The sequence below is a fragment of the Solanum stenotomum genome, chromosome 5 (genome assembly GCF_019186545.1).
Source record: "Solanum stenotomum isolate F172 chromosome 5, ASM1918654v1, whole genome shotgun sequence".
Classification (NCBI taxonomy): domain Eukaryota; kingdom Viridiplantae; phylum Streptophyta; class Magnoliopsida; order Solanales; family Solanaceae; genus Solanum; species Solanum stenotomum.
In genome coordinates, this window is record NC_064286.1 from 5,913,209 (window position 1) to 5,940,721 (window position 27,513).

General features: G+C 32.8%; 3 protein-coding genes and 1 non-coding gene across 5 annotated transcripts; 3 read left to right on the forward strand and 1 right to left on the reverse strand.

Annotated features, from left to right (window-relative positions):
• The first annotated feature begins 239 nt into the window (after positions 1–239).
• LOC125865610 (protein ALP1-like) lies at positions 240–1,704 on the forward strand. The gene has a single exon (XM_049545812.1). The coding sequence runs from the start codon at positions 288–290 to the stop codon at positions 1,635–1,637; it is 1,350 nt and encodes a 449-aa protein (XP_049401769.1). The 5' UTR covers positions 240–287; the 3' UTR covers positions 1,638–1,704.
• Positions 1,705–8,677: 6,973 nt separating this feature from the next.
• On the forward strand, positions 8,678–23,178 carry LOC125865028 (secretory carrier-associated membrane protein 2-like). Of its 2 annotated transcripts, XM_049545179.1 has the most exons (26): positions 8,678–8,768; positions 8,871–8,978; positions 9,119–9,154; positions 9,297–9,407; positions 9,529–9,612; positions 9,711–9,829; positions 10,243–10,344; positions 10,519–10,635; positions 10,718–10,783; positions 11,062–11,128; positions 11,534–11,587; positions 11,917–12,006; positions 12,721–12,747; positions 12,855–12,881; positions 13,008–13,051; positions 18,593–18,695; positions 18,807–18,869; positions 19,524–19,557; positions 20,498–20,620; positions 21,365–21,427; positions 21,504–21,597; positions 21,899–21,944; positions 22,029–22,096; positions 22,332–22,380; positions 22,655–22,720; positions 22,860–23,178. In XM_049545179.1, exons 1-26 carry the CDS (start codon positions 8,709–8,711, stop codon positions 22,944–22,946), a joined length of 1,908 nt encoding a protein of 635 aa, XP_049401136.1. In that variant the 5' UTR covers positions 8,678–8,708; the 3' UTR covers positions 22,947–23,178. The 2 variants fall into 2 exon arrangements, with proteins under 2 accessions (XP_049401136.1, XP_049401135.1); XM_049545178.1 differs by lacking the exons at positions 8,678–8,768; positions 8,871–8,978; positions 9,119–9,154; ... (10 more) ...; positions 12,855–12,881; positions 13,008–13,051 and adding exons at positions 15,601–15,897; positions 17,488–17,547 and having other exon boundaries at positions 18,588–18,695.
• Positions 23,179–25,153: 1,975 nt separating this feature from the next.
• LOC125866281 (glycine-rich cell wall structural protein 2-like) lies at positions 25,154–25,913 on the reverse strand. Its single transcript, XM_049546618.1, has one exon. It carries the CDS (start codon positions 25,865–25,867, stop codon positions 25,490–25,492), a length of 378 nt encoding a protein of 125 aa, XP_049402575.1. The 5' UTR covers positions 25,868–25,913; the 3' UTR covers positions 25,154–25,489.
• A 315-nt stretch (positions 25,914–26,228) lies between these two features.
• Positions 26,229–26,435, forward strand: LOC125866441 (small nucleolar RNA U3). Its single transcript, XR_007446506.1, has one exon. It is a non-coding gene; the product is annotated as a small nucleolar RNA U3 (small nucleolar RNA).
• The last annotated feature ends 1,078 nt before the right edge of the window (positions 26,436–27,513 follow it).

Below are 27,513 nucleotides of genomic sequence, written 5' to 3' on the forward strand. Positions count from 1 at the left end.
AATTAACTCGTGTTTTACTTTATTACGTAACAATAAAAATTGTATTCGTTTAATGTATACACCGTGTGGATAAGATTTTACCGTATTAAGATAGAATGTAATCTTCATATTCACCATTAGATGGATTTCATCTTATTATAAACGGTTGGATGAGATTCTCATCAGTACATTTAATATTTTTTAGATAAAACATTACATATTATATAATGAATACCATTTACCACTTGAAGTCTGCACATTCATTTCATTTCAAAACATATTAAAGTAATTTGGTTTGTCCTTTGAAAATGAATTTCAATCTTGGAGATTGTTCTAATAATAATGATGAAGATTTTTCTTCTTCGTCATCATCTTCGTTAGATTTGGATTTTTTTCCTAGTACAGAACACCATGATAATTTAATAAATCAACTACGTATGAACAACTACATGTTCCAACAAGTTCTACAAAACCATACTAATGAAGTTTTCATAGGTGGCTCCATTCCAGGTCATGTGGTAATCAATCGTGATCGTGAGGCGGCAGATGATAATTTATTTCGTGATTATTTTTCAGCCACACCACGCTTTAATGATGCAATATTTCGCCGTCGTTATAGAATGTCCCGCAATTTGTTTCTTCGTATCGTTGATGCAATTAAAGATCACGACACGTACTTTGAACAACGCATTGATGCACTAGGTAGATTTGGATTATCTACTTTGCAAAAAATTACTGCTGTGTTTAGAATGTTGGCATATGGTTTGCCAGCGGATGCCACTGACGAATACGTGAAAATTGGAGAGTCAACTACGATTGAAAGTATGAAGAGATTTTGTCGAGCTATTGTAGAGGTTTTTGGTGAGCGATATTTGAGATCACCAACACCTAACGATGTTGCGAGGCTTCTACACATTGGTGAGCAACGTGGTTTCCCAGGAATGTTAGGTAGTCTAGATTGCATGCACTGGAAATGGAAAAATTGTCCAACGGCATGGGCTGGGCAATACGCAGGTCGTAGTGGATCACCAACAATTATTCTTGAAGCTGTTGCTGATTATGACCTTTGGATATGGCATGCTTATTTTGGTTTGCCTGGCACCAATAACGATATTAATGTTTTAGAGTCATCACATTTATTTTCCAATCTTGCTAGCGGTATTGCGCCTCCCGCCCATTATGTTATTCAAGGAAAAGAATACGATATGGGTTATTATTTAGCTGATGGTATATATCCTAAATGGTCTACAATTGTTCAAACTATTCGTGATCCTCATTCCCAACAAAAGAAATATTTCGCGATGAAACAAGAATCGTGCCGAAAAGATGTTGAACGTGCATTCGGAGTTTTGCAATCACGTTTTGCAATTATTGCAGGACCGTCACGTTTTTGGAGAAAGGAAGTGCTACATGATATAATGACTACATGTATTATACTGCACAACATGATAATTGAGGATGAACGTGATCTTAATGCACCAATTCAAGATGCCATAGAGGCTCCAACTCCAACTATTGAAATGGTGGTAGATGAAAATCTCCGGTTTGAACAATTTTTAGCTAGACATAAAAAAATTAAGGACAAAAATGCTCATTTTGAACTCCGTAATGCATTAATAGAGCATTTATGGGAGCAACGTAATAATTTTGAAAATTGAGTGTTTATGTAATTGTATGTCACTTTTATTTGAATTTGTCCCCTAATTTATGTATTATATTATATTTTCTTGCAATTTATGTTATTTAAAAATTTAGAATAAAAAATAATTTTATATCACGTTAAAAATTATATAAAGTAATTATTTGGAAAAAAAGAAATAAAGGATTTATAATATGAAATAAGAAAATAAGAATGAAATAGAAATAATAATATAAAATTGAGGAGAGAGAAAAAGATTCCTTTTTAGAGAGTAAAATAGAGAATTGGGTTGGAGTTGATTGTCTGAAAAAATAGAGAACTCTATATTTGGAGAGTAAAATAGAGGATTGGGTTGGAGATGCCCTAAGGCAATGGCCTCACTGGCCAAGCCTTTAGAGCCGCCCCTGACAACAACACACGGAAACAAAAATACAATACACACTAACACCAAAAACAATATTTATGAGCGTTTTAATCGAGTTTCGATCAAGATTTTGCGGTTCTTATTTCTTCATTTGTGGTACTTAACTTTACCTTATCTCTTAATTTATTTATGGAAATTTATGTAATTATGTGATAAGTTTTTCTATAGTTTTGTTTTATTTATAATTTGATTGAAATGAAGATTGGGTTAAAGTGTTATATCACTATTTAATGAATGAAGTCCTATATAATGTAAGAATTTTATTTTTTGTTCTTTTTTTTGTTGTTGTTGTTGTTGTTATTGTTATTGTTATTGTTGTTTAATTTTGTCATGCCCAAGCCACTATTTTTATGACATTGTTGTAGCTTAATGTTCATGTCAATTGTCTATTTTAATTTACATATTTTTAAATAAATGTGATTACCTAATAAACAAACAAATGGGTTATGTTGTTAAACTTGAATTTACTTCATTTTGGATTAGTTGAATCCTTTGATATGAGGATTAATTTATTTAAAAATAGTATCAATTAATATAATAATGGGATGAAAGATTAGTTCTCTAAAATTTACCAAAATAAGAGTAAGTACTTTCAATACTAGGTGAGTTTTAGGCACGTTAGAAATATGTGTTTCAATTAAGAGACTTTTATTCATTGCCTAAGCAATATCAGTTGTTGGCTTTTGTATTCACCTACCACATTCATGAGTTATTTTAGGGCTTTTGTATTTAGCAAATGAGAATTACATTGTTGATAACATGCACCTAATTAACTGACATAACATTTCAATTTTTAGTTAAATGAGCTAGATAAAAAAAGATTTGGACTTACAAGTATTTATCTGTCAACTTTATGAAAAAAGAGCCTTTTGATTGTTTCATTTGTGTCATTTCTTAATCACATTAAAAAAAAATTAATAATTGATAGCCTTTTTCTATTATGTTCTAAGAAATTGCTTGAGTTTTGTTTTCTAGAACTCTCGTCTTTTTTTTTTGCAACAAAATGGATGAGGCTATAAATTCTAGTTATATGCAGTTTCTCCTTTAATTCACGCATGTTTGATTCGAATGTGAGAATTCCTACATAGATTACATTATATTTTAATAGTTAATAGTTTTCATGAATGATAGAGTTTATGTTGCCATGTAGAGTAGTTTGTGATGATATATTTCATAAACTTTCACTTGTGTTAAACTTGTAATGATAAAATTTATATTGTAAATTAGAAAGTATTGATATATATATATATATATATATATATATATACATATATATATGGAATTGTAATACAAGGGACAATCCATCAAATAAGTCTTATAAAAGTGGGCAATAGAACATATGAAAGACAAATTGTGTTACATATTTTACTTTTGACTCTAGTATAAACATCTTAATCTAAATTTTTGTTTTATTTTCTCTCTCTTTGTACAGGTATAAAGGGTGAGAAATGAAGCAAGATTGATTACAAGCTATATGTGTTACCACATTATTGATATTTTGGAAAGAATTTTTACTTATATGTCTTTGTATAGGAGTAATATTTAGTATATTTTTGGTTTTATTTTCTTGTCATTGGACATATTTTACTTTTATTTTAGGAGTTTGTAATGAGATATTATTAATTTAGTATAATTTTAGTTATTTTTATTGTATGATCATGGGTGAATTTTATGACAAATATTTTTGTCATGAATTAAATTAATTCATCACAAGTTGATTACATTCAGTGACACAAAATGTATTGTCCTAGTACCCCTTTTATTGAATATGAATTTTTTTATTTATTTTGTGACAATTGTAATTGTCACTACTTATGATAATATTTAGTGACAATATATGTCGTCGATAAAAGCAACACTTTTAGTGACAAAATGATATATTTAATCACAAAATTATTAACCTTTTTTATTATATTAAATTTATCCCTAATTTATACATTTAAGGACAAAATATTTTTTTGTATATAAAAAAATAGTCATTAGTGACAATATTGTATTTTTTCAACTACGAAATGCATATAGCTTTAGAGACATTTGATGTCGTCACTGATTGAACAAAATAATTAGTGATGATTTAATTTTGTCACTAATAATAATATTTTTAGTGACAAAACATACTATTAACTACACAAAAAGTTACACTTTTTATGACAAATAAATTCGTCACAAATGTTTATGCATTTGAGGACAAATTTTATTTTTGTAGTTAATATAATATTTTAGTGACGAAGCACTAAATTGTCTTTGTATACTTTTAGTGACACACGTTTAGTGACGACTGATTGACGAAATTTTTTTCGTCACACAAGAGTTTTAGCGACGAAATATGATTTATAGATGACGAAATTATTCGTCCTTGATAATTAAAATTGTTGTAGTACGAGTCTCGTCAATCAGTATCATGTAGTCTGTAACTAAAGTCATTTCCCAATATATTGAGTGTATTGTATTCAAAGAATAGTATAATAATTGTCATTCTATTTATTGATTCTTAAGAAATGTTCAATATTAAATAAGTAAAAATGGACGAAAAAGTCGTAAAAATAATTTTTAAAATGGGTAGTGTAAAAGATGACATAATTTTGTTGGTATAACTTCTTGTAATTATTATAATTACAAACAAAATGAGAAAGAATGATTAATTAAGTTACATGCTCAATACACATTTTTTAATTTCTGTATTTGATGAAGCACCACCTACATCTTGAAAAAAGGAAAGAAAAAAAAACCCCACCTACTGCCAATAGTAGCTTTTACTTTAATTACTACTTTTTGTGATAGGATTATACTTGTTTTAATAATTTGGAAATTAGTTGTCAATTCAACATACTTGATTGGGATGAGGGTCTGAAAAATAACTCAATTTTGACCAAAATTATTGTTACGATATCAAACTTTAATGAGGTCCTATTACCCCCAGACTATTTAATACCGTATTTTAAACATATATATTTGCCCACGTGGACATAAAAAATAATGTAAAATTATAAATAGTAATGTGTCCACGTGGGCACATATATACCTTTAAAATACACTATTAAATAGTTCAGGGGGGTAATAGGTCATCTATAAAGTTTGATATCGTAACAATAATTTCGACCAAAGTTAAGATATTTTTCAGACCCATATCCCTACTTGATTGGTCCAAAGATATTGTTGCGTACCATAGTTAATTTTGCTTTAGGTAGATTGGAGGGAAGAAAAGGGGATTTTTTTACTTGACTAACCAAATCAAATGTAAACTTGTGTTTATATCTATAGATTTTTCCTTTTCTTATTCATGAGAGAGATCTAATTTATAGAGTTAAAGACAATAGTTGTTTTAGCGTTATCTTATTTTATGAACAGACATGTCATTTAAATTCAAGTTTAAAATAAAACTTGAAAATGCCACAACTCTTTTAAACTCATTCCGCCTTCGATTGCAAGACCATCTTGCTCATATAAATTACAATCATATAACAAGTGAAGACGAATTCGTAACAAAATTTAAATCAAAATGTATAAATTTGAATTGTAAAAAAAATTAAAAAAATTATAGATAACCTAACAAAACAGTGAAGATGTTATGTTTATTATTAATTAATTCTGCATGAACAAAACAAATCCTAATTGAAATTAAAATTGTTGAGACTGACCTACTAACAACCATTCATAATTGAAAAAATAAAACTATTTATCATATGAATTAGAATTAAACATATATTAAACATGTTGTCTTATCTGTCAAAATTTAACATTTTCCTCCCTAGTGACTTAAAATGACATCATGTCATTTCCTTTATAAATTATTAAATATTATTATATTAATATAAAACTTTATTTGTTAAAACTTTTAAGGGTGGTCACATCAATAAAAACCAAACACTTCCTCCGTTCCAATTTACGTGACACTTTTTAAATTCGAGATTCAAATCTGTCAATCTTTGATAGTAATATTTTCATAAATATTTTAAATTATCAATTATTATGACTTATAGTACTTTTTACATAGTTTACAAATATATAAATTTCATTTCAAAAAAATTAAAGACTCTATATGTAAATTTCTTGTCAAATTTAAACTGCCACATGAATAACGAAAAGTGTCGCATAAATTAGAACCGAGAAAGTAATATAAAAGAAGACAAAATTGATTTTCCTTGTAAAGTTTTTTTTTAAAAAAATATAAAAAAGAAAAAGCAAGTTTCATGGCGGTGTGTTTTCCTAGTGGTAACATGTGTATAAGCTCCACTTAAACGTGGCACTTTCAACAGTTTTGTCTCTCTCAAACTCAAAGACCCTTTCTCCATAGCTCTGTATACATGATATACAGTAATTGTATACAATTCAAACTCTATATATACACATTTTCTCCCATATTAATCGGTGATATACTATATCCTTTTTTCAAATTTTCTATTCTTTATGGGGAGTTTCATCTGAATTATGAGGTATTTTCTCTGTTTCTTATCTTCTATTCTTTCATTTTTTTAAAAAAAAAAATTCAGATTAATAGGTTGCATGAGCTGAAATATTTATTATTGTGTACTATTTAATTGAAAGTCACGAGTAACGTTCTGTCTTCATTTAATTGTTCCAGAATTTTGAATTTATAAAGTTTCTGTTAAAACATTACTAGTTCATTTAATTAATTAATTTTAACACTTCAAATGGATTTAATACGTTTCTTTTTAGAAATGGGCATCAAATGTGATTTTTTTTTATAAAAATTTGGATAGAAAAAGGTTGAGTTCTAACTTTGTTATTTCTGTGAAATCTATTTTTTTTTGCATAAAATACTGATAATTCGGTGAGGATATTTTTTATTTACTATTTTTTTTTTCTGGGTTCTTGATGATTTTTGGAATTTAGGGATATTGAATAATCACTCAATGGATTGAAAATTTCGAATTTTTTGTTCTTGTCTGCTTATATTTCTCGTGGAATGGAATAAATAAATAAATACTATTTAATGCCTGCATGCAAAATTAAAAACTAATAAAAAAAAGTTATTCAATGTTGATGCAAGAACCTTAATTCTGGAATTGTATTCCTCCTCCGTTTTTATTTTTAACTTGTTATGATGTCTTCTTTAAATTTAGTTCCATTTTTCTCGAGCCTTTTTATGATCGTGGTGTCTAGATCAACTTTTGCGCACCTTGATTAAATTTCACGGGATACCTGCACCTCCAACTGGTAGCAAGATAACTCTGTCCACCAAGGCTAGGACAAATGGGAAAAATCACCTAGTGTTTATTTTTTACTTCGATAAGTGTGTACATCCTAGGGAATATAGATATTTATGTGAAAACTCACAAAAATTCTAATAGATACCAGATCTGCACCCATAGTTACAATTATTTCAGTGTTACCAGTGTTAAAATCCGTAAAGTTTAAATCTTGGATCAGCTCAGGCCTAATAAGCTTCTTGAATAGGTCTTCTAGAGGACATTAGAGTTCTTATTCATTTAATTAGAACTACAATTATTTCAGTGTCAAAAAGTGTTGGATCCGCTCGGGCCTTGGAAGCTTCTTGAATAGGTCTTCCAAACGATATTTAAGTTTCGATTCTCATAGTTGTGCCTGACATTGCATTTCCACACTTGGGAATACTTCATTCTACTTGTTGTTTCCAAGTTTCTTATTCATATTACATTATGGCCAGCCTTAGTAGAAGTTGGTAGCTGCACCTCTTTGCTATCGTGATGATACCAGTAGCTGTCAGCACAAATATAACCATTTCTGAGACTATTGAATTCCAACTCTGAGCTCCTCCTACTCTAAAACTATTGTGTGGATGGTCTCTCTGCCCTTCGGAGCAGGGGCGATTTTATGTATATATTTTGGGTCACTCGAACCCGTGGTCATCTGACTAAGCTCGATATATTACTTCTATTATTATTAAAGAATATATCAAATTAAAACTTGTTGAACCCGTTCTCAAAATGGCTAGATGGTTCACTGGTACAACTGCAAGATATCAACACAAAGATCGCAGGTTCGATCCCAGGCAGCCCCAATGAGCTTCAATTTATTTTTATTAACTAAAAACACATTTTTCATTTAAAAAAAAAAAAAGAAGCTAAATTCTTCTAAAAGTCAAAGACTTCAAAAGTTTCTTCCCACTCACTTTTCAACTTCCAAGTTCCAAGTAATTTTTATGGATTGCTCGCTTAGTTATTGTTATTATAAATTTTTTGATCTTATCTTTAAAGTAATGGTGCACCCATTTTTTTAAAATCCTGGATTCGCCTCTGCTTCGGAGGTATTACCAGCTATTCTGTAGGAGCAGAAATGACGAGCAAGTAGTGCCACGATGATACAAAATGTGACTTGTTGTATGATGGTCGGTGGAGTGCCCTGACTTGGTGTGCGCGTGAGTAACCTGCTTCACGTTTTGTAGAGCACGGATTATAAAGCTTTTTAGTCTCTTTCTCCCCGCATTATAGATTTATAGCATAGAGCCAATTAACTAGTCCAAGTTCCGAAGTATGTTTGGACATCAGAGCACAATTTGAATTATTGCCGTACGGTCAAACAAGGAGCATGTTGTAGTTATTGAATCCCCTTTTTACATAAATAGGCTATTTCTCGTAAACACTGTTCCTCTCTAATGTGTTTATCAAATTGTTATCATTGCAGCTTGTAATGAGCAACCTTTGTTATATCATAGCATAGTCGCCTATGAGGGCATCTATCATGGCGGTGGCGTCAACGAAGAAAAAGAGCGTCTTTGTTGACAGGGTATGTGAATGCATAGTGGGGTTAAAAATCACAAATAATCTATTCCCTCTTTTGGAACATCCAAGTTTACTGTATATTGAACTATTGAGAGCGGAATTGCAGGTAACATGTGGAGTAAAGGTGAAACAGATTGCTTTTATGGGGATTATATGTACAATTATGTTTTTAATTGTGTATAGGACCACTAACTATCAGTATCAACAAACAGAGGTATGATGGTGCTACCATTTGTTCATTACATACTTTTCCGTTTATTTATATAGAGAAAGTAGAGATACCTTATATTGTGCCCGAGAACAATACAACCAGCCACTCTCCTGATAATCATACTTTCCTGTGCACCTTTTCAGATGGAGTCGAAATCGGATCCATTTTATTCTTCAAAGGTAGTTGCATTTTTGTTCTTCCTATATATAAATTTGTAATTATCCGACACTTATTAGCTTCCGGTTCTTGATGAGCTGAAATATTTTGCCGATAAGAGTTTGTATCAATTGTCATTCTAATGCATTTTGTTCTTCCATCCAGGATTCTGATGTAGATATTACACATTTGAACAGTTTGCCTCGTGGTATTATCCAAGCAAGTTCGGATCTAGAGTTAAAGCCTCTTTGGTCTACAAGTAATTCAAAGTCCAAGGTGTTTCTCTACTCATTAAGTGTTGAATAAATGTAGCATCTTCCTTTAGGATCTCTTATTATCATTGTTACTAGTTTTTCTCTTCTGCTCAGTTTTTCGCCCTCCGTGTTGCCCCTTTCAGGGTAGTGTTTCTAGTTCTCGTAACCTGTTGGCAATGGCAGTTGGTATTAAACAAAAGAAAAATGTTGATACTCTTGTCCAAAAGGTATAACATCTTACTCGTCTTTGTTTCGGAAAACTTGTAATTGACTAATCCCTTTCTGATTTTCAGTCATGTCTGATGCCTGATTTACTTTAATTCAGTTTCTTTCAGAGAATTTTACAGTCATCTTGTTTCACTATGACGGACATGTTGATGGCTGGTGGGACCTCCAATGGAGTAAAGAAGCCGTTCATATTGTTGCAAACAACCAAACTAAATGGTATGAATATAGTGAATGATTTGGAATTTGTTGAAATTTGTGTAGTTTGAAATCGGCGACTTCTGTGTTCCTAATCCCGTGGGGTTTTGAGGAGGCATAAATTAAGCAGGCTGATTTTCACTATGACTGAAGGGGGTGGGGGCCTTTAGTATCTTAATTTGCAGACGAGTGATTGTTCTGCTCTCAATAGAAACAGTGCAGAGTAGTCGTTGAGGTTTTCAATTGCTGGAAGTGAGTCTGTTGATAACTTGACATTAATTGAAATACAATTCTCGAGCTCTCTCTATGATTGGAAGGGCTATCTACCCCTCCTTTTTATGCTAAACTTTCTTCACGTGAAAATTTACGATCAGCTTGTATACTTGTAAAGTAGAAGAACTCATTGGTACTGTTGTGATTTCCTTTTTACGCAGGTGGTTCGCAAAGCGGTTCTTACATCCTGCTGCTGTTTCCATATACGATTACATTTTCCTTTGGGATGAAGATTTGGGCGTGAAGAATTTCCATCCTGGAAGGTGAAACGCTTGCATAACATATGTCCTAATTTAGATATATATAATCTTCAGATAAACATATTTGATATAAGTTTCTAATTTAATGCTTGTGAACTTTTGTTTTAAAAATTCAATCAACTTTCGCCGGATGGTAATTTCTTTTTTCCTATTGGACCTTCACTTTTGTTTTTCCAGGTACCTTGAAATCGTGAAATCAGAAGGACTTGAGATTTCCCAGCCAGCTTTGGACCGGAACTCAACTGAAATACATCATAGAATCACAATAAGAAGCAAGAGAAAAAGGTTCCACAGGTGAGCTGTGATACTCCGACGACTCAAATTTAATGTTTTGGAATATTCTGGGTGAATATTAATGCACTTCTTATTTAAACAGACGAGTGTATGATAGCAGAGGTAGTACAAAATGCTCAGGTGAAAGCGAAGGTCCTCCATGCAGTGGGTAAGCTTTATACAGTTAATACAATTGTTATGAGCCGTGTGCATTGTCGATCTGGTTAAACATTTGCATTCTCCTTGACATTAATTAATATAATGGATATCTTGTTTTCCAGTGTCATATGCTTTCATTTCTACATTACCTGTAGTTATGATCTATAAATGCTTTTCTTTTTAACAATTTGGATAAAATCTTGCTTCAAGTGTGTGTAATTTGATGAAATCTTTTTGAATGTTTCAAAATCTACGAGAATGTGTATGATCAATACTCTTTATCTGCAGATTTGTGGAAGGAATGGCTCCAGTCTTTTCAATATCTGCTTGGGTGTGTGCTTGGCATCTTATACAGGTAAACTTCCGGTTCTGTCGAAGGTGACCAAAGTTCGTGTCTAGATATAAAGCGATTTTTGTTTAAGCTAACCTAATATTCGGAGGATTGTTCTCCGGGCAGTGACTCAACTATCTTTTACTTGTGTTAGCTACTAAAATGCAACTGTTAACTATATCATCGTGATATTGTGCACTTGCTAATCTTCATGACTAGTTACTGTCCACTTTCAGTTCTGTTACACTATTAAATGTGTTTTTATTGGATACACATCCTCCAACCTTTGCGCAATTACGTTTCACTTACACTTCGTCTCATGCTGAAGAATTCTCTGCTTGTTCATTTTTTTACCTGCTTTCGTTTTCCACGCATGTACTGATTCAAGCCTACTGTAATGAAATTCTGGTTATTGATTCTTCCTATCAGAATGACCTTGTTCATGGATGGGGAATGGACTTGAAACTTGGTTATTGTGCACAGGTTAGATGACTTCTTTGTGGCTGGTTGGTTTTAGTTCAGTTTAATTTCACTCGTTTTAACATTTGCAATTTCATCTCTTCATACTAAACTGTCATTCACATCTAAGTCAAAACCTTATGAATTGTCCGTCAACGACTTAGCTTTTATTGATGAAGAGGGCATCTTTTTGTGTGTTGGCGGCAAGCTATGTATTAGTTTCTGGAGAGAATTGTTCTCATTTAAGCTATTTAACGGGATAGAAGAATTTGTTTTGTGTGCTGTCAATTATTATTTGGAAGTAGCGGATGCATACATGATTCTAACTTATGCGGAACTTGAAATTATTGTAGGGGGACCGAACCAAAAAAGTCGGAGTAGTTGATAGTGAATATATCGTCCACCAGGGCATTCAAACATTAGGAGGGCCATCTCTGAAGAAGGTAACCTTCCGTTACTATATCCGTTTTAATTGGAGTCGTAAGACACAATTTTTTTGTTCTCTCTGTTTGTTATCCCAAAATATGTCGTATATAATTGCATTCAGGTTCTTATTCAAACTTCAGTGTAGAATAATATTTAGACATAATACATACATAAGACACTTTAACGTGACCTCAACTAGCAACTAAACACTCCCAACTTTGAGTATGCACATCTAGACACTTCAACTCGTCTCCATTGTATCAGTATCATCGAGCTACCTCCAAAATTGATGTGCCATGTCAGCATCTGATGCCACGAGACACAAAAAGGATGAGTTAGAGTGTTTAGTTGTGTGTTGCGCTGTAGAGTGAGGCCAAGTTTGAATGTTTGTTTATCTATTATTGATAGAATTTGCCAAGTGGTAAGGCAACGGGTTTTGGTCCCACTATTCGGAGGTTCGAATCCTTCCGTAAGTCCTATTCGCTATATTTACTCGATCTGTTCAAGTTCTGTGTTCTATATTGACATAATCAAATTACTTATGAATTAATTACTGGTCGATATCTATGATAAGCATTTCATTGGTAGTTAAATAAAAACAGTAATTACACTGCTTGTATAAAAATCTTTACATTGCAGACAGTGTGTATAACTTAAAAACTCTTTTATCGGTATTACGACACTGTATGCTATTTCTATTGCACCACTAAGATTTGTTCATGTTTGTACAGCGTTCAAATCTTGAAGAGTCTACAAAGGTATGTAACATCCTACTGCTCCTTTGCTTAAGCAGTTTGAGAAATTTTCGACGCTAAACTTTTGCTGATTACTACTTTCGTTTGATTTCTTTTCTCTTGGCCTACAGAGACACGTTGTTGACGTGCGATCTGAGGTAAGACGTTGCTTCTATCCTGCTGAGTTACCACACATTTTCAGACAGAAATAGAATTGGTTATGGTTCCTTTTAGAAAACACTGCAGAGTGTTTTTTTTGTATTCATTGTATTTACATGGTGCAGATTCGACGACAGTCGATGTATGAGCTACAAATATTTAAGGATCGGTGGGAACGAGCTGTAGAGGAAGACAAGAACTGGGTGGATCCAGTTGAAGCGATCAGCCGAAGACGCAAACGACGACGCAAACAAATACCAAAATTACAGGCTAAGCTAAGATAACGTTTTACCGATAATCATAGATGCATACAATGTCTTGATCAAAGACTATAATACGAGGCTATACACTGAACCCGAGTGTATGTCAATACTTTTCGCCGTGTCATTTCCGACTCCCACGAACACGCAGTTGCAAGGGAACTTGTAAATTGTTACTGTATAGGCATATTGAATTTCCATAATTAGTTCATTGTTTTGGTAGTTGTGGCAACTCCGTTTTGCCTGAACGATTGCAGGCGATGTTCGTTACCGATTCTTGTAGTACTTTTCGGGGAATTGATAAGCTAATTCCCCAGAAGAAAATGATCTTTTCGGATTGCACGAAATGCAGATTTTTATAAAAGCATATATAAAATGAACAACAAATTTGTGGAGATCTATTTTATGAAATAAATTCATCCTTTGCTACTATTTTTAATTTTGTGATGAAAGATTGTACAATGGGGAACAAATTAAGGATGGATGTCAAATTGTACATGGTAAGGCTTTTATTGGAAGGTTAATATTGAAAATTCCACAATATGGTACTATGAATTTAAGAAAATTAAGTTCCATGAGGTTGGTTGTGGATTGTTAAAAGTTTTAATTTTGTGATCTTAAACTAACGATAGTTTAACGAGATGTGTAATGTATATTTTTTTTAGCCGTGGTAGCCATGTTGCCGGTTCAAGGCCTGAGGTGCTCGATCGATTTTAAAACGTTATTTTAGACTTAATGTATATGTTGGAAAAGTGTGATATATTCCTCAATTTTGACATCTAGAGCTGAGAGTAGCTCACATGTTTTTTATATTACTGATTGCCACGCCATATGTTCTTTTCCCAAACAAAATAAAAATGATAGTATAAATTATTGTTCTGAAGCTTTTAAAAAAATAAAATAAAAAAAAATAAAATATATATATATATAGGTCCTAAACTTAGCGCAAATTATCTGAATTATTGTCAGTCTTAAAAACATCTATTTATTTGACTAATTGAAGCCAAATACATCCTCGATCTTGCAATCTTGCAACATTAGTGAAATGCATCCCTAAATTCTCGTCAAGTTTAAGAGTGTTTTCAACACTTCTTTCGATTTTTATTAAGAATATCATGCTCCTACAAGAGTTTGAAATCACTCATGTGCATATTAAGAATGTATCAATGGTGTATTCAAGTTTAGTTAGTTAAGTAGAGGGGTGTTTTTAAGGTTGTCAATAGTTTGGGGACGAAACCAATAATTTACGCCCAAGAAGTTTTCCCTCGAGAATAAAAGCTGATGTTACTAAGTAGAACCCTTCTGTTAGGAAAAAAAAAATATTTAATTAGTAATTATATTTACCAAACTATACTTGCAGGGGTGTTCACGGGTCAATTTGGATCGATTATTGGTCTAAATCAAAATCAAACTAACTTAATCGGCTTTAAGATTATCAAAATCAAATCAAATCAAATATTATATACATTTATCGGTTTGGTGGTTATCGATTTCGGTTTGGTTTGGTTCAGTTATTAACCATACACAAAAATAAAAGAAACAATTCAGTGACAATCCATTCAAAATAAAAAATAGTTAAAATGACTTAAATTACCGAATTTTCGATCATTGAATTTACTATCAATAAAGCTTTAAAATTCACTATATTGGCCTAGAAGGAAGAGACAATAACATTTTCAGTCCCACAAAGATTGTCATAAACACTCATATACATGAAATCAATAAGATAAATGTTTTCACCATGGACATTCTTGCTTTCAACAAGTAAAGTATAAATAAATTTTAATGAAAACAGATATAAGATCTTTAAAATTGTTTATAAAAACAATATATTAAGTATGTATATTAATAAAATATATGTATATAATTCATTGGTTCGGTTCGGTTATTTCTTCGGGTTTTTTTTAATAAAATCATAATCAAACCAAATACTATCGGTTTTCAAAAATCTAAAATCAAATCAAATCAAATCCAAATAAATTCGGTTTTANGTTCGGTTATTTCTTCGGTTTTTTTTTTAATAAAATCATAATCAAACCAAATACTATCGGTTTTCAAAAATCTAAAATCAAATCAAATCAAATCCAAATAAATTCGGTTTTATTTTACCGGTTTGGTTTTGTTTTTCGATTTGGATCGATTTTTATCCAAACCGTGAACACCCTTACTTGCTGTATTGACAAAAGCTAATATTTCTTACTTTCGTTTTTATTTGTTCATTATTTTTAAAATAGGTTAAAAACAGCTATATTTTTTTACTCTGAACAATTATTTATTTTTTAAGATCTAATATTAATTATCAGTTAATTGGATTAGTGTATGACAAGTAAAAGTATGACCAAAGTTTAATAATCCTTCTTTTGTCAATTTTGTGCTTTTTATCAACAACTTAATTAATTAATAATCCCCCACGCCCACCTCCACCCCCCTCTCTCTCCCAAAAATTTAATTTTTCAACTATATAGAGAAGACTTTTTTTACTTCTCTCTCTAGAATGGTATAATTCCCTTGATTTTCTTCCATTTGATTTCACATTTTTTGTATAAAATAGCCCCCAAAATTTGAATAAAGACTTCTCCTTTCTTCCTTGGCTCTTAAGCTTTTTCAGCTATTTGACTATTCAGATCTCAGCTGAATTTCTGGTGGCAGCTTTTCTTGGAGCAAAAATTTGAGACAGTAACAAAACTTTGCTGAAATGGCTAACCATTATGATCGCAACCCTTTTGCTGAAGAAGAAGAAGTTAACCCCTTTGCTGTAAGCGCTCTCTTTTTTTTTTTTCTGTTTTTTTAATATAAAAAAAATAAATTGATGAGGGTGTGATTGTTTTGTGTATATGGAACTAAAGTTCAAGTCTTTTTCCTAATGGGTAAGTGAATTGACTGATTTATTGATAGTGTAAGACTTGAAATTGACTTAGCTGAATTGGGTATTTGGGGTTTTAATCTTTTGTTTTATGATGTAACTTTATGTTGAGGTTCTGTGTTTGGTACTCATTTGTATGTATTGTTCTTTGTTGATAAGTTAGAATAGCCTTGCCTGTTGTTGAATATTTTCTAGTTTACGAGGTGATTGTTGTGTGAACTTTTGGGTCATAAACCTTTGACTTGGTTCTTTTAATGTTAATGTTTATAGATATAATGTTTTAACTAACCAAACTCGATTAATGTCTTGCAGAATCGAACAAACAGCTAATCACCACAATTCATACAGAAATGAAATAGCACAATCTGATAACGATTCAACAATTACACGCAAAAGCAATTAAACAAAGCTAAATTAGAAATGTCCAGATCCACACTTGTCTTCCAGTGTAATCACTAGAACTGTGCATCATATCTGAAGATGAGAGTAACACTATCAGCTGCGCAATTAGGAAATTTCCATGGTTCATGATAAAGGATAAAAATTAGGAGTTTAGAAGATATAAGGAAGAAGATGAGAATTGGGAGAGATAGGATTCAGTTGAGAGTGAGAAAAGCATGAGAAAAGATCATACCATATTCATTGCCTTCTCCTCCCGATGAAACTGTATTTGTATGCATTTTCCCCTTCTGATATGAGCCGTCCCCTCATTTTAATCACAACCCTTCATTCTTATTTAACTAACTCTTAAACTGATCCTTATTACCCTGTAAATCCATTTGTGAATTAACCTCCATACGCTGCTGTTTTAGAGTGTAATGACTCAGCTCATTACAATAGAATTCTTGGCTCTGTGGATGATTTTGCCTCAAGCTGTCTTATCTTTGGAAAGGGTTTAGAAATCTTTGTCAAAAAGTATTATTGGGGTTTACATTTTCAGGAAAGAGTTCAATAGAGAAAAGAGAGAAGAGCAGGCCGATTGTTTGGCCGATGACTGTTGGAGAATCGGTCTGTTTTACATTATAAGAATATGAGCAGAAGGTCCTTTATCTGTGATTTGATTTTTATATTTTGTGTGACTATACAATTTAATTCTGAATGTATTCACTGGTACGAGTAGTAAGTATCAGAATGTCATTTTAGTGGGTAATTCCCATCCCAACACATAATTCTCATTAGATTTGACTAGTAAATGCAATTTAACATGAAACTCAGCACAAATATTAAAGGTTGTATAAAGTGCTAGGTTACTCTCTACCAGTCAAGGTTTTGGAGAATCTTGGACAAATTCTACCATCATATGTGAATCAAGAACCTTCTTCGCTGGTATATGTTATTGAATGTAAAATATTTTATCTGTAATTACAGAACTACATGAAATGATGCTGTTAAGTCATTAAGACTTTAAACCCTTGTGTTAAAGCATAGTTTTTTCAGGTCTTGATAGTTGGCTAATTTATCTTCTGATATTTTCCTTTGCAGGATGGAGGAGGAAAATCGAAAGGGCAATCAAAATTTAGTGGAGGAGCATTTTATACCACAGTGAGTTAGACGGGTAGTAACCTGTGTTTGTCTGTCTGGGATATAATGCAATTTTATTTAATGAAAGTTTGTTTACTCTGATCCCAGCTAGTTTGGGGTTGTAGTTGATTGACTAAAATTTGCTTACAAGATGTATGCGAAATTCAGAGCAGCATCATACAAAGGCATCCAATCATCATAAATGTCAATTGTACTAAAAAAAATGTGCAAAAACGTAAAAATTCCACTAATTTGTACAATGCGTTCCTTCTCTCTTGAACATGATCTTCTATTCCATATGGTTCGCACCAGAGCAAGATAATTTCTTCCAAGCTCTACTTTCATGCTTCTCTTTTGTATTTCCAAGCTACCAATTTTGTCTACGGTGTCGCACTTTGTGGCGGAGCCAGGAATTTGGCGAAGGGTGTGCTAAATTAAATATACACTCATAATATGCTAACATTTAATCTCTGAACACCACATAATTATCTGGCGAAGGATGTGTGTCGGGCCACCCTTTGCCTAAACTGGCTCCACCCGTGCCGCTTAACCTGATCAACTCCAGACATGTCCTGACATATTCTCACAGAAATATATATTTCAGCCTTTAGTTAAAGCCAAAATCTCTAGAAAGACATGGGTATATTTGCATTAGGGTTGTATTTTCGTTTTGTTTTCTTATAATTCAGTAACCCAACTCTCTGCTCTCTAGTGGAGGGGTAAAAAGGAGAGACTGAGAAAGAGAGGTAAATATTAGCATTGCCTTAATTGAGGATTTTTGTTTGTTCCCTTTCATATTTGTAATGCCTCCTCTCTTTGGGGAGGGGAAAGGAGAGAGTGGGGAGGGTAAAGTAGTAGCTTTGCTTTAGCTGATACCCTAGTTTTATGCTCTATGTCTCTATCTATAATTTCTTGAAGAGCTTTGTTTCCTCAAATTCAAAACATATTTTGCTTTGCCGTGACATGTATTCATTGGGGATCTCGGAGTCCTTCTGTGGATAAAATATTTTACCCCTTTCTCTTGATCCATGCTAATAAATCTATCCTCTTTTCACTTTCAGAGTAGTGTTCCTCCAGCAACAAACTCAAGACTTTCACCCCTTCCGCATGAACCTGCTGATTTCTATGATCGTGATGTGCCTGTTGATATTCCTCTTGATAGTTCTACGGTAGTTTCAACTTTTGAATTTGTTGAATGTGATTAGCTATCAACTCATTTTATCGTATTTAACATATATTATTGTGATTTTTATTTTAAATTAAGTCACTCTGAATTGTAGGACTTGAAAAAGAAAGAGAAGGAACTACAGGCTAAGGAAAATGAATTGCGAAGGAGGGAACAGGTACACGTGATTTATGAACTAAATTTGTACTAGTAGTTCTGGGTCTTTTTCAGGATTCCTGTTGCTTGATTAGTTGTAATTAGCTTGTTCTGCAAAATGGTTTGAAAGATAAAATGATACAGCTTTCTTAGGACTTCATATGTTCTAAGAAGTTATGGTTTACTCTTTTGTTGTGTAGTAATGCTTGAGACTAAGGTTAACTGCAGTATGGAAGGTAGATTTCAGTTCTTTGTGAAATCCAATACTTTAGAAAAGAGGTCTTTTGTTGATCACCAACTTCATAAAACATTCATTCTTTATCTGAGGGCGATTTTTCAATTTGTCAAATCAGAAACTCTTTCAGACCCTATATTTCACTTGGTTTGACAGTTTCGGTTTGGTTCTTTTTAGGAACTTGTCTTCAAGCCTCCTATGCTCTGCAAAAAAAAATAAAAATGAGACAGTCATCCCCTGGTCATAAATTTCATTAGAATATATCTCTTGTGTCTGAATCTTTTTGGCTTTTCTTCTTCTTCTTCTACCAATTGAAATCATTGTTGATCTGTGTACAGTGCAAGTGGAAAAGTACTCTTTCCTTCCATATTCCCAGCAGCTCATGTTTGCTTGGGGTACAAATGTCATTATTCCCTGATTTGGTTTGTTGATGCCACGCAGGAACTGAGACGAAAAGAAGAGGCTGCTGCAAGAGGTATTTCCTTTTTCTCCTATGTTTATCCAATTATCATTTGTGACCTTTTACAATCTCTAGATTTAAACATGAGGCTATTTCTGTCTGGTGATTTTTTAGACATCTAAACAAGAAACTTAAAGGGAATAAACATAAAAAAAATTCCAAGTACTTGATGAAATAAAGCTGAATGAACCTTTGTTCCTTTTGTTTTAACTTTCCTGATTATTCCTTCTTATCATTGTCATTGTGTCATTTGTCAGTCTTTTTCCTTCTCCTAGCACATACATTGGTCTGACCAAAATTACTTATGAAAAAATAATAAAAAGAAGAAGAAAACTCCCCTTTCTTCTTGTTCTTAGTCTTTTTTTTTATATATATTTATAAGCATAAGCTAGAGTGATTTAAAAAAAGAGAGGGGAATCTTGTGTTCCAATAGAAGCAGAAGTGATGTGGATTACTCAAGAATAGAAGTCGATTTGCTTTATAAAAAGAAGATATCAATGAACTTCTAGGAAATGGTTTCACGGTATTCAGTCTATTGTTCTTTAGCGCCAGCAAGCTTTTGTAGGCATGAATCAGGTAGTTCCCTTTTCTCTTCAAACTGATTAGAAGTAGGCAGTATTTCCTCCTACATATGAGTAGGGAGATCCTCAACTAAAGTATGATTGTGAACATTATTGAGGTCAGTCTTTTTGGATTACATGTGACAGGTGAAAAGCCACCCCTGAGAGAAATAAATGAATTCCAAAGAGAGTTCCGAGACCGAGTTGGTCATTTCTGGGGCTTGGTGTAGCTTTAAGTAATGTGGATCTTATGTTTTTTTCTGAGCATTTGTAAGTTTACTTTAAAAGGTTAGATGGTTCAAATGTCTATAAATGAAACTTATGAAAGAAAAGGTTACATGGTTTAGATAACTGAATGCTGTTCATTACAATTCCTCTATTCTCTCTGATTGCAGCTGGCATTGTTATTGAGGCGAAAAATTGGCCTCCATTCTTCCCAATCATCCATCATGATATTGCAAATGAAATACCAGTTCATTTGCAAAGGCTGCAATATGTTGCGCTTACTACCTTTTTGGGTATGTCAACTCTGCCTCTCTATATGTTTGGTTCTTCTAGTTTGAAGAACCTTATGTGACACTTTCTACTTACTGATTTTCTTTCTATCATGCTACATTTAAGACTTCGTAACTGTTGCATTCGACAGAAAAAAGAAAATTTGACAGTCCGGCATCTTTATCTTTTCTCGAAGACAAGGAAACTTGGAACCTAAAGCTGCATTTGACTTCCATTTGATACATTTAATTTACCTAGTAACAAAAATTTTCAGAAGTAAAATATCATCTTTTAATTAGCTTATGGATTTTTTATTTTTTTTTATTTTTTATTTTTGTCAAAAAATGTTTCAAAATCTAGATTTTTTTCTCTCTGCTCCCCCCTCAATTGACCTGCAAAACCTTCAAGTAATTAAGTACAAAATTTAGAAAGAGCCTGTTTCAGACTTGTAGCAAGAAAACTTAGAATTGGATCTAGTCTGTCTTTTTCCTTTTGATCAGCAGTTCAACTATTTTCTATCATGAAAAGCATAAGCAGAACAAGCATTATTTTCCGTCATCTTGTACATATTTTCTTGCAAGACCCTCAAGTTATTAGTTCAGAAACTGCCTATATCAGTCTCTGTTGTAAAGTAAATTGAGGTTTGGTGAAATTCCTTGTGCTTATTATCTTCCCCTTGGCCAGGAGTTTTAACTTTTCTGATTTTTCTACATCCTGTGAGATCTTTATTGCTCTCACCCTGATTAGATATCCGATGATGGTGACAGGAATTTTTGCTTGCCTTTTGTGGAACATCATTGCTACCACTACAGCATGGATTAAAGAAGGAGGTTTGTCTGATTCAGCATTCTACATGTCATCGATGGCTTATTTATGGAGCGATCTAACTTTTAGTTTTGGCTTTAGATGTAAAGATCTGGTTCCTTTCAATTATTTACTTCATATCGGGGGTTCCAGGAGCCTATGTACTGTGGTATCGTCCTCTTTATCGTGCTTTCAGGTAAATTTTCCTTTCTATTGGAGAACTCAACATTTACTTTCAGATTAAATCACCCACTTTTTGAAAGCAGTAATCCAAGTCGTCAATTGAATAATGGTTATGTTGCTGAAGTATTATATTTTATAAGTTTGATAGTGTAGCAGAAAATCTCGTTCATTATTAAGACCTTGTGGGTTAGTCGACGATGATCTATATCCTGGATCACAGCATAAAAGTTTAATCCCATGTCTAACTCCCTCTTATGCTATTTCACTTTTTTTTTTCTTTCTTGCATGGGGCTAACACAAATATTTTGTCACAGAAATGAGGGTGCTATGAAGTTCGCATGGTTTTTCTTGTTTTACTTGGTAAGTTCTTTTTTTCTTTTTTAACTTTGTCTCCCATTGCGTTGGTGAATTCAAAGATGTCTTACATTTTCTTTCTGTGTACAGCTTCACATTGCATTCTGCATCTTTGCGGCTGTTGCTCCTCCAGTAGTTTTCCGAGGAAAATCACTTACGTAAGTTCTACTTTGCATTTGACTTTATGGAGAAGTATGTATGAATGCATTTTTTAAAGTTCCTTCCAGATGCTGAACACTTAATTCCATATAGGAGAAAATTCTTAATCTAATTCAAGGGATTTGCCGGGTCAAGCTTTTCGCCTTCTTTTAGCTAATTGCTTCTAGATTTCTCTTGATTGTTGCTATTATTATCTGTTTCGATGATCTGATCTTTTACAATTTGTTGGAACAGAGGCATTCTACCTGCAGTAGATCTCATCGGCAAACAAGTTCTTGTTGGGGTATGTTTTCACATAGTATCCGGCGTACTCTACTATCTCAAATGTATTCCCCCCCCCCCCCCCCCCACACACACACACGCAACCCTCGCGCCTAGGCTATTCCGTTAATTAATTTCGAAAACAAAACTAGGAGCATGAAACAATCTGGCCAGCTGGTCTTATAAAACCTGCATAACATATTAAATTTATCGCATAAACAACAAATATCACATACAAGTTGCTGGAGTCAGCCTATTAACATGGATAACCTCTTTTCTTTTCCTTTTTTCTTCAGATTTTCTATTTCATCGGTTTCGGGCTATTTTGTCTAGAGTCTGTGCTGAGCATATGGGTTATTCAGGTATGACCTCGCTCCACAGTTTTATTCTTGTCATCTTAGACAGCGTGAATGACAAGTACTATGCTGCAGTCCCAAGCAAGTTTGGGTAGGCTACATGAGTCCTCACTGATTTTCATTTCCCCGTTATCTAATTATGCAGCAAGTATACATGTATTTCCGTGGAAGTGGTCAAGCTGCAGAGATGAAACGCGAAGCTGCAAGAGGGGCGTTGAGGGCAGCAATATAATGGTGTGGTAACAGATGTAAGATTTGGTCACTTCAGTCAGTCAGGCAGATATGATTTGTTTCCATATGTTTTTTCATATATGTATATGTCTTCATTTTTACTACTCTGACCACTATGGTTTTTAGAAAAAATTATAGAGATCATCATATTTCTGGTCAAAAACAATCCTTGTGCATGTAAATCACCTTTCTTGACCTTGGCCTTTCAGTGTTTGGTCACAGAATTTTTACAGTAAATCAGGTATAAGTTATTTTGTTCTCAATGTCATACGTCTGGTTACGCGACTAATGGATGATGGGGGCATGGCTCATTACATGATTTTGTAGCAAACACCGATGAAAACTATGATTTCGTGCATGTTATTCTTATTCAGGACTGGACATTTGTATCTGCTAATGTGGATATTTCACTCAGAAGTTTAGTTTTAGTTCAAAACTATCAAAATCAGAAAAAGCAATTGCTGGAAATTTGTAGCTGCTACCCTAAAGTGTCCACTGAACTTTTTTTACTTAGTTAAACAGTACAATTGAGTGAGAGAAGAATGTATTGATAGGGATGTGTAATTTATACATTAATTAATGTTGGGTATGTCCGAGTCAAAGCAACTCTGTGCTATTTTTGTAGATGTGGCGAAATAACTGAGATAGAGCGCTTTGCGCGTCTAGCATAGTTGAACTAGTAGAAGAAGCGTGAGTTGTCTGGCACTCAAAAAGAGAGAGACGTACTCTAAAAAGAGATATAAACGGGCTATACTAATACAAACATTATCAATACACGACACATGTCATTAATATAAAATGATAACATGCCAATTGTTCTTTGAAAGTGTCAAATCGCGTGAGTTGTCTGGCATTCTGGCCTACAAAGTGACGAAACTTTCGGTGTTATTAGTTTTCTATTTGATCCATTAACTCGAGTGCACATCGAGAAACCGCGTTTTTTTATACTCGTTCCGTTTGAATTTATTTGTCAAATATTTTTTAATTTAATTTTTATTTTTACTTATCATTTTTTGACAAATTAAGAAAGAATAATTTTCTTTTTTTATTATATCCTTAATTTATTAACACGGTGTCAATGTCTTTAACAAATGTAATGAGTAAATATATTTGAGAATTATCAATTAATAAGGATAAAATGATAAATTCAATATATCAATCATTATTTTCTTATTTAATAAGTATGTCAAGTCAAAATTTAACATAGTAAATCCAAACAAAGAAAGTAGTTTTTTTTTCTCCATTGCTTGCCCTCAATTAGGGAAAAAGGATAAATATACATGTGAACTATCGTAAATGGTATGCAGATACCCTCTGTAATATTTTTGGGACAATGGTGCCCCTGCCGTCTAAAAACTAGAGCATATATACCATTTATACTAATGGACATACATGTATCATAATCTTATCCACAGATCCGACATTTATTAAATATCGAATCGATGGATAAGATTGTGTCACATGTCCCTGTTTAGTCTTTCATTAGAGTGAAGGGCATATATGCTCTAGTTTCTAGACAGTAGGGGCACCAATGTCCTAAAAATATGACGGGGATATCTGCATACCATTTACGATAGTTTAGGGATATATTTGTCATTTTCCCCCTCAATTATTATGTGTGGGATTTAGAGAAGGCCGAACTATAAAAAATCTACTGTATGTCGTGTTACTTTGTATTTTTATAAAAGATTATTTTCATAACTTGAATCCATAATCTTTTTTGTTATAGGGGTTAACTTTATCGATTATGATTTACATTAAAACTTATTCTAGAGAAGTAATATAATATAATACACTATTTATGTTAGTATTGAAATTTCAAAATTAAATTTTCACTATCCCAATTTTTGTAGCACACTTTCTTTTTTAATTTGTCGTTAAAATGTTATTTTTTTAATAATTAAAACTAACTTTGCTTTAAAATTCTCTTTTAAAATTTAAATGAAATAATTATAACCAGATAAATAATCAACAATATTATGACCTGTCCACTTGCCAAGTCAATGCCCCCAAAATGAGTCTTAAAACAAATTCAAAATTTAATCAAGTCTCAGTTTAGAATTATCAAAATCACATAATAAAATCATTCTTTAATAACCAATTTGGGAATATCCTTATAGGCTCAAACTTATTAATTGGAGCGTAAATAGCAAACATAATATCAGATAAACCAATAATCGAAATATCACTTCCAAATAGATACATATCTCATAATCAATTCTACTATACTATATATTTATATTATTATATATAACTGCATAAACATAGCTGCATGCATAAGAGTTCCCACAAAACTAAATCCAAACCAAAATACTCAAAAACCAAAAGCATCAACTTCCAAAAGAAACTTCCCAACATATAATAAATACTATATACTACTATATATTAATTAGTACTATCTTGGCTAAGCCATAATCAACAATAACATACTCAGTGAAATCCACAAAGTGGAGCCTGAGAAAGGTGAAGTATACTCAGACCTTACCACTACCTCGTGGAGGCAAAAAAGTTGTTTACGAAAGGCTAAGCCATAATCATATCCCTTTAACAATAAGCAAGACATTTGTTCTTGCAATCCATGATGCATCCACCACCCCCACCACCATATCCATACCCTTTTCCAGCCCCACTAGATGACTTGAAACACTTTGATGGACACTTCAATTTTTTACCAAAACATGGGCCTTTATCTTTGCAAACAATAGTGGGCCTTATGGTTCCACCTTTACCATACCCTCCTTTTGGGCTTCCAAATCCACCACCATATCCTCCTCCAACTACAGGCCCAAAACCAGGGATATTGAATCCACCACCAGGCCCAAAACCAGGAATATTATTGTTGTCATCATTTTGAGTAGTAGCAAAAGTGATAGTGATTGTGATGAACAAGAAAGTTAAGATGAGAGCTATAGAGTTCTTCATCTTTGACAAGAGGGAAATAGCTTTTTTGAGTTTTATTGAGAGGGAATAACTTATATTTAAAGGCTTAAGTGGAGATAGCATTTATAAGTGGGTGGTAGTTGGATGGGGTGTATGAGACATTGACAAGTAGGTTGGGTGCAATTATTACACTATACTATGTAAGATTATGGATATATGTAGTCCCACTATCAAGTGTTTTTTTTTTTAATTCAGTATTCGTATTGAGGTTTAACTAAATTTGGATTCATACGCGGCAAGATTCATTTTTGAATGATATAGATTTTTTTCATTTGAATAGCTCAAATGCCAAACGTCTAATTAAGAATAAAAGAATCTCAACTACTGTTTTTTTTAATTATTTACGACCTTACTTGAACAAGATTTGTTCTATAGGTTCGTACTATTGTATCCTTGACTTCTAAGCAGACAAAAAACTAAGATTGGTAGATGAATTGTGGTCTTTAGACTAGAGCGTGATTAACAACCTTCTGTTAGGACCGAAATAAGCAGGTGTAGCGTGGAAGCTAGCAAAGCAAACCTCGAAAGACCACAAGTAAGAAGACAAACGAGAAATATACAAAGACACAAAGATTTAATGTGGTTCGGTCAATCGACCTACGTCCACAGAGGAGATGAGCAATCCACTATATAAACATGAGAGTACAAAATATAGAGAGAAATAACCNACAAGATTTGTTCTATAGGTTCGTACTATTGTATCCTTGACTTCTAAGCAGACAGAAAACTAAGATTGGTAGATGAATCGTTGCCATTAGACCAGAGCGTGATTAACAACCTTCAAGTCGTGGTGTCATAGTCATAGATGATAGTTCTTGTCTCCAATCTGACAAAAAACACTAGGTAATTCTTTCTATTTGTCCTTGCCTTGATGGACATAGTTACCTAGTTCATGTTGTTGGTTTTGAGGTGATATGTATCTTGTAGAATTAGTCAAGGTGTATGAAACATAGCTCAGACACCACAAATATTTTTTTAAAAATATATAGAAGAACCTCAATCATCCCACCGATATTCAACCTTCTAAGTTGTCTAGGATTCAACATGTTTATCTATAGGATATAGGTTACATGAATCAATGGATGAACGGTGGTCATTAGATCAGAGCGTGATTAATAGTCTTCAAATTGTGATGTTCTAGATGATCGTTCTTATACCCAATCATTGGTTGACAAAAAATACTGTGTGATTTTTTCCATTTGTCCTAGCCTTGGTAGACAGAGTTACCTAGTACATGTTGCTGGTGAAAGATGATGGGTATCCTGTAAAATTAATCGAAGTGTATAAAAGTTGACTTAGACACACAAATATAAAAAAAAATATATGTGAAAAAACTCAATCATCCACAATACTCGTATTGATATTATACATCCAAAGTTGTCAAGGATTCAACATGTCTATCTATAGGATATAGGTTATATGAATCAGTGGCTTTTTTCCCAATTCTTCTTAAAAAGTAGAGATAATCATTAATGAAAATCAATTAAAAAGAAGAATAATTATTACAATCTTAAAAAATTCATTCATTTTGAATCTTTAAAAAGTGACAATATTTCATTTATATTGGACCATAATGAGTAAAATGTAAAATTATCACTAATTGTTTCTTAAGAAAAACTCAAGTCAAG